General features: G+C 45.6%; 1 protein-coding gene across 1 annotated transcript; it reads left to right on the forward strand.

Annotated features, from left to right (window-relative positions):
* Positions 1 to 1,422: 1,422 nt before the first annotated feature.
* LOC311121411 (uncharacterized protein) lies at positions 1,423 to 3,660 on the forward strand (the record flags this gene model as incomplete). The annotated part of the gene is made up of 1 exon (XM_084195906.1): positions 1,423 to 3,660. The coding sequence occupies one exon, from the start codon at positions 1,423 to 1,425 to the stop codon at positions 3,658 to 3,660; it is 2,238 nt and encodes a 745-aa protein (XP_084052032.1).
* Positions 3,661 to 7,627: the final 3,967 nt, after the last annotated feature.

The raw sequence follows: 7,627 nt of genomic DNA on the forward strand, positions 1-7,627 counted from the left end.
AGTAGTTGAGGAAAATCCAATTTGTCCAATTTGGACTTTAAAGGCAGTGTTGTGAAAGCAATTAATGTGAGCCATGGAAATAAATGAATGGTTTAATTGCAATGACAAGCAAGCATGCCCATTCACAGACACCCAGCCAAGTCTAGTTGTTTTAGCTTACCTTGTATATTAACATTAAATTAACTTTTGTTGCTTAGTGTTGGTATTTGAACTGTGGTTCTCTGTAGCTCAGTTGGTAGAGCATGGTGCTAGTAAGAAAGTGGGTTTGATTCCTGGGACCATGCTATACGTAAAATTAATGCACACTTGACTGCAAGTCGCTTTGGATAAAAGCATCTGCTAAAATGGCATATGTTATATTACTAAATGTTGAGGGAAAGACGTTGATAAACCATTTCAAACTGTGTCATACTAGTCGGCCATCTTGTGTGGGTCCCTATGCTCAATTGATGTTATTTGTTGACCTGCACAGAGGGTGAATGAATCTAGTGGGTTACCTATTATATATGTGATATTTATGGGGGGAAACATGGATAGACTACTGATATTGTCTATGCCTACTAGATGGCTATTGTAAAAGACTGTTTCTTCACGATTCTGAGTTGGTTTCCACTTGTTACCACAGCCAAAATTGGATATAGCGTAATAATTCATGAAAACAAAAATGTGCTTTTTGGTCTTAATTTAAGGTTAGGCTTAGGCAAAAGGTTAGCAATGTGGTTAAGGTTAGAGTTAATGTTAGGGTTAGGTTTAAAATCACATTTTAAGAAGATCAATTGTAGAAAAGGGCAGTGTATTGACAACCTAAGTTGAGAATTGTTTTCAAAGGTAGATGAGTAATGACTTCTACTACTCCATTTGTACTCTTTTCTTTGGTTCACGTCGTCATTCCTTTACACAGGCCAACTCACTTCCATCAATACATTTCACTTTAATGCTGTGAGCTAATGGTTTTATTGGCAATGAAACTACATAGTTTAAAAAGAGGAGAGAACCTTAACTGAACTGTATATACGGTATAGTTTCATTAAACCACAAAACAATTAGTATCATCCCTGTAAAACCTTTCACTATAGATAAACACTTTACATTGTATAGGGGGAGGGGATTCTGTAGAATTAAAATTCTATATGGATTCACCAATTTTTATCATCCTATCTAATCTCTCTCTCTCTCTCTCTCTCTCTCGCTCTCGCTCTCGCTCTCGCTCTCGCTCTCTCTCTCTCTCTCTCTCTCTCTCTCTCTCTCTCTCTCTCTCTCTCTCTCTCTCTCTCTCTCTCTCTCTCTCTCTCTCTCTCTCTCTCCCTCCTCATCCTCCCCCTCCTCCTCCTCCTCCTCCTCCTCCCCCCTCCCTACCACCACCAGGCGCATTACCTTCCCTTGCGCCCCCCCCTGTCCGTCCGTCGTCCGTTCTGTGCGGTCATGACGCAGAGCCACTTCGCCACAAGTGCCCTTATCCTACTGGTCATCCTGCTGGGACTCACCCTAAACCTTCCGCCTGCCACCTCTGTCCCTGTGCCAACCGAGACACACAGCCCCAGCGACAGCCATGCTCCTCCCCCTCCTGGGCTTAGGATACCAGAGGGAGAAGGGGATGTGCGGGAAGGGAAGAAGAAGGGACTTCCACAGAGAGAGAGAGTAGAGGAGGACAAAGAGGAGGGTGAGCTTTTCGGAGACATGGACCCCAAAACGTTAGCGGCCGTTCTGCTGGAGGCGATGAATAAGCCGCACGGGGAGAGGATGAACGGAGGTGTGGAGGATGGGAGGAAGGATGAGGAGAGAGGAGAGGAGGAGGAGGAGGAGGAGGAGGAGGAGGAGGAGGAGGAGGAGGAGGGAGAACGGCGAGAGGAGAAGGGAGAGGAGGTGAGAGCTGCGTTGGAGGATGGAGCGGACCGAGACAGGGACGGTCGTGAGGAACTTGAGTTGGTGATGGCCGCCACTGCGGAGCAGGGCACGGAGGAGCGACAGAGGGAGGAGGAGGAGGAGAGGAAGAGAGCACAGGAGGAAGAGGAAAGACTAACAGAGAAGGTGACTAGCCGTACCACCAGCCAGACGGTTCCTGTGAAGGAGAAACAACCTCAGACAGTAGAAGGAAGAGGGGAGGAGGTGGGAGTAAAGGAGATAGGGGCCAGAGAGGAGGCGCAGCAGGGACCTCCCACCTCCCAGGAGATCCAACAAGAGGAGCAGGAGCAGCTAAGCCCAGAGGAGGTGCAGAACCTTCAAACCATGTTGGAGGAACTACAGAACTACAACACAGCCAACAAGAGAGAGAGAGACTCCCAGGCTCAGGAGCAGAGAGAGAGGGAGAGCAGGGGCTACAACCAACACGACACAGACCAAACCCTGATGGACAACCAGATAAAACCCAAAGCAAAAGGAGGATATCCACTAGCCATGTCCAAGAAGAAGCTCAAATGGCAGGAGGAGACTCAGAAAGCCCTGAACATGCCCACCTATAGAGGAGGCAACTTCATGGACCACTTCGACGACAATCTGGCTCAACAAACGGCTGAGGATGAGGAGGATGATGAGGAAGATGAAGATGAGGAGGAGGTGTTGAGCCCCCAGGAGGAGGAGAGGAGGGCGAAGGAGGAGCAGGAGGAGGTCAGGAGGCAGGCGAAGGAGGCACAGAGGGCCAAAGCTGAGGAGGAGAAGTTGGCGGACATTGCCTCAGACATGCTCCTGCAGTACATGGTCAAACAGGGCAAAGGGAAGTACTCCAACCAGAACAAGAAGACCCTGCTGTCCAACGCAGCCGAGGACAAGCGCTCCGATGAGGAGGTCGTCAGCGAGGATGACGATATTGATCCTCAGACCATCGATAAGCTCATTGAAATCTCCAGTAAGCTCCACCTCCCCGCAGACGACATTGTTGACATCATCAGCGACGTCGAGAAGAAGAAGAAGAAGAAAGACACTCCTGAGACGTTACCCTGGCAACGACCTCAGCAACGACCCCTAGTACCCCCAGCAGCCCACGCCTTCGACACCCAGCCTTCGGCCCCACGCAACCCCACCCTGAATCAGCCTTATCCAGCCATCAACCCCCTCAAGGCCTGGTTCATGGACATATCCTCCTCAAAACAAGACCCAAACCTCTGGATCAAACCGCAACACAAGTCCTTTCGGACCTCCTCCTCCAACTACCCTGCCTATCCCTTCTACCAACAGAAGCCCTACCAAGGGTACTACCCCCTCTACTTCCCCCCACCCAAGCCCAATCCCCGCTACTATGCCAAACCCTCCCTCATGCTCAATGACCTCCTGTCGAATTCCCTGGACTACGACTTTGACTTCACCCCCAAGAGGAGGTACCGTCCCTGGGTACAACCCCGCCCGAGGAAGCCCCCCGTGGCTCTCCGGCAGAAGCTCTACTACCCCAACTACCCCAAATACCACCTGCCCTCACACCCCCGGACATACAACCACCTCCCCATCCCCATGGCCAAACCCCGGTCGGCACCTCCCAGGGGTCAGGTTCAGCCTCGCCGTCGGCATGGTTACTATTACCAAGCACCCCCAGCGCCTCTAGTGACCCGAGACCAAGATTATTATGGGATGCAGGGGTTGGGAATGGGGCAGCAGCAAGACAGTGACGAAGACCTGGATAACTACATTCAACAGGTCTTTATGAAACCCAGACCCAGAATGTATCAGTGAAGGGAGAGGAAAGAAAGAAAGAAAGAAAGAAAGAAAGAAAGAAAGAAAGAAAGAAAGAAAGAAAGAAAGAGAGAGAGAGGGAGGGAGGAGGGGAGGGGAGGGAGGGAGGGGAAAAAGGGAGGAAGAGGGAACAATGGAATGTTTTCTTTTCACCACTTACTTTTCATTTTGTTTTCGGGTTTGAGTCTCGGGTGTCTTTTTAATGTACAGTTTGATTTTGGTCGAAAAGCAACACAAAAATGTAATTTAGCAGTTTTTTTTGGCTTTCGTTCATTGTATTGAGTAAAAAACTAACTTGCAGATAGAAAAGAGAGGGAGTAAAGAGGAGACATCCGTTTATTCCTCCTCCATTCATTCCTCCAGATCACATGAGAAACTGAGGGCTGTTGTCCAAAATGACTTTAAGAGGGGCACAAAACCAACCGCATATAGAACTATAAAACATACAGAATTCTCCACTGGAACTCCCGGAACTACGTATAGACACTCACCATGTCATCCTGGAATCCTGAAGCATATGAGGGAGCATCAGCATCATTCAGAGGACATTAAACGTTGAGGGTGATTCCCAGATGGTACCCTATTCCCTATGTAGTGTAGAGTTCTAGGGGCCCTGGTCAAAAGTAGTGCACTACATAGGGAATAGGATGCCATTTCGGATGCAGCCTGACAACCATGTTGCCCATCATCCGAAACTCGTAGAGGTTTGTAGTTGTTAACAAGTACTCAGATGTCAATGTTTGGAACCAAAATGTGCATTCAAACATGTTTATATTCCAAAAGACTAGCCATCGCTATTGGAGCAGAGGCCCCATCGATATTAAGCCTTACCAATGTGTGTGTGTTAGGTTACATGATCATTTTAGTTATATGTCATTGTTTGTAGAAAATGAAGCTTGCAAAAAAATACTCACAGATACAAACAGTTATTCTAAAGGACGGAGGAGAAAAATTCATAATTATTATATTGATACCCTTGATGATAAGTTGCCATAGTGTATGCAAATGCAGTCCAGAACTGTCAATATTTACGAAATATGTTTTATTTTGTATTTTTGTTCCCATTTGAGTGTTACTTGTCTGTTCTGATCAATTCTGTTTTGTTTCTTGTCATTATTTAGTGTCATTTTTTTTGCATAATGTTTTATCTTCTGCACATCTTTTGATTCTTATTTCTGTATTTGTAATGTACTTTTTTTTTTTTTTACAAAGCAGTGCTAAGATTTACACATTCATACATTCCAAATATTTGTAAGACAAAGTGATTTTAATGAAAAGAAGCTGAAAATATTGAAATACAGTTTTATATTGCCTTATTATTCTGAATGTCCCCTCGTCTTGCTAATAAGGCTGTCTGCTTTGTTAAGGGGCTAGAATTTCATTGAGTGAAGCTCTTGTAGAGAGTAAAATCGGGTTGTGATCTCAATTCCATTCGATTTCAAGTCGATTCAGAGAATGAATTAGAAAATTCGATTCACAAATTGAAAAACGGTATGGGGATTTTTCAATGAAAATGACTTGAGTTGGAATGGAATCTTCCCTCGCTCCCGATGAACGAGTGATATGAGAAAAGCAAAGGGAAAATAAAAATTGAAAAAGGTCAAAGATATTCACTCTGTGTTACTGTAGAGAAACAAATATGTCTCTGTGTTTATGCCTTTAGAGGCCACAGAGAGGACTGTGATTCAGAATCTCACAGGTGTTATAGGAAATCAATATCTAATCACCTCCAAATCCTTACTCGTTTAATATTGCCTTGGGAACCGAACCCCAACAAACTCCCATTTTGTCACGTTTACCCACCCAAGTCTTCAACTAACCATGTGGCAATCTCATAGCCGATACAAGGACTGCGTCCCAAATGGCACCCTATTCACTTGATAGTGCACTACTTTTGACCAGAGCTCTATCTGCACTGGTCAAAAGTAGTGCACTGCACTATATAGGGAAAAGGGTGCCATTTGGGATGCACCCAATGGCTTGGCTAGCATGAAATCCATAGCTCAATCAAACACAGCATAGACAATCTCAAAGTGAAACCATTTTCAATGTGACTGACGCCACAGACACTAGTGAAAAATCCATTATTTTACAGAATGGAAGAGGGGAGAAACACTGGGAGAACATTGAGAGTGGTGTTTGATTTGATATGTGTGTTCTGCTTGACTGAGATTTAGACTTTAGGTGGCGTCTCAAAAAATAGCACATATTCCCTACATAGTGCACAACTTTTGATCAGGGCCCAAAGGCCACTATTGGGAATAGTGTACCATTTGGGACGCACCCTTATGACTGTTCCAGTTCGTTGAACTGAACTCATTGCCATTTGACATTTGAACGGGTCCAGTATTTACTAGGAACACTGATTGAAGGGGACAGACTCACCCTTCAAAACCTAGTACTCAATACTGAAGTGCCCTAAGTGTGAGGTATCTGCTGTAGGAAAGAGAAATAGGGGGAGAGAGAGAGAGAGAGAGAGAGAGAGAGAGAGAGAGAGAGAGAGAGAAGGAGAGAGGGAGAAGGGCAGAGAGGGAGAGAGGGAGAGGGGGAGAGAGAGAGAGGGAGAGAGGGAGAGAGGGGGAGAGGGGGAGAGAGGGAGAGAGGGGGAGAGAAGGAGAGAGGGAGAGAAGGAGAGAGAGGGAGAGGGAGAGAGGAAGAGAGGGAGAGAAGGAGAGAGAGAGAGGGAGAGAGGGAGAGAGGAAGAGAGGGAGGGGGAGAGAGGGGGGGAGAGAGGGAGGGGGATAGAGATGTTAAAGAAAGTAATGAAAAGGGGGGAGGGACCTAAAACGTTACTTTCATTTTGAAACTGTTTGTTTTTTTGTTTGTTTTTTAATCAAGGGACGAAAAGAGAGGGAGGGAATAGAAAGGAATGGGGATGAAAGAGAGAGTGAGACAGAAGACCGTTTCTGCTGCATGTACCTGCATCTAAAATGTGTTGCTTCTTTTTGATGAACTTAACAAGCATTGAAAAAAAGTATAAAAAAAATCTAAAATAGCTAAAAGATGACTTTATAGACGTATGACGTACCAGATATAAAACCCTGTTGAAGTCTTGTACGAGGATGTTGTTCTGATCTATGTACTCTATTTCTAGCTGTACCTTGTATCTATATCGTAATAAACATGCGTATTGCTGATTGTAAATAACCGCATGTATCCATGATGACTAGTTTTGCTACACAGAGAGAAATAAATAAAATCAACTATTTTTTATAATGAAACTGAAATGCCTTTTTTTTTTACAACCCCCTTTTAGTAGATATTTTATGAGGTTATATTTTCTGACGACACCTTTGCTTCCTTTTCCCACCTATCTATCATATGGCAGCAACAATGGGAAAAACCCTTATGAAACACTATGCTTGATACCTTCAGTTCTATATCCACTATAGCAGTGGTTCTCAAACTTGGTCCAGTCCTGCGGAGGAGAGGAGGAGAGGAGGATGATGAGGGGAGGAAGTGGAGGAGGGAAGGTAGGGGAAGAAGGGTTGGCGTGTGTGTGTTCGGGGAGTTGTTAGAGGTTTAATTGGTGATCAGAGGAAAGGTTGATCACTGCTCACTGGGGAAATGGATAGACACACACACACACACACACACACACACACACACACACACACACACACACTTCATCCATTCACTCCATGTATCCAGGAAGAGAAGAGAGGGAAGGAAGGGAGGGAGAGGAGAAAGAGGGGGAACGAGAGAAAGGAGAAGTTATGTCAGACTACATGTACCGACAAAGCCCTGCGATGCTGCGATGTCTGGGACCTACCACTGTTACTGGGGAGGGTCAAACATGCATCCCTGCCACGGTTAGATCCAGAGCACAGGGTTTTGATCCCTAAGCTTTGATCCCAGTAACAAGTATCTGTTTCCCCCTTGTTGAACAGGTGGGCTGCCCCCTCTGGAGCCTTCTGGAGATAAGAAATCTGATGAAGGAGTTCATGCTGTCAAAGGTTATTCAATA

The sequence above is a fragment of the Coregonus lavaretus genome, assembly GCF_964263955.1.
Source record: "Coregonus lavaretus genome assembly, contig: HAP1_SCAFFOLD_6783, whole genome shotgun sequence".
Taxonomy (NCBI): Eukaryota; Metazoa; Chordata; class Actinopteri; order Salmoniformes; family Salmonidae; genus Coregonus; species Coregonus lavaretus.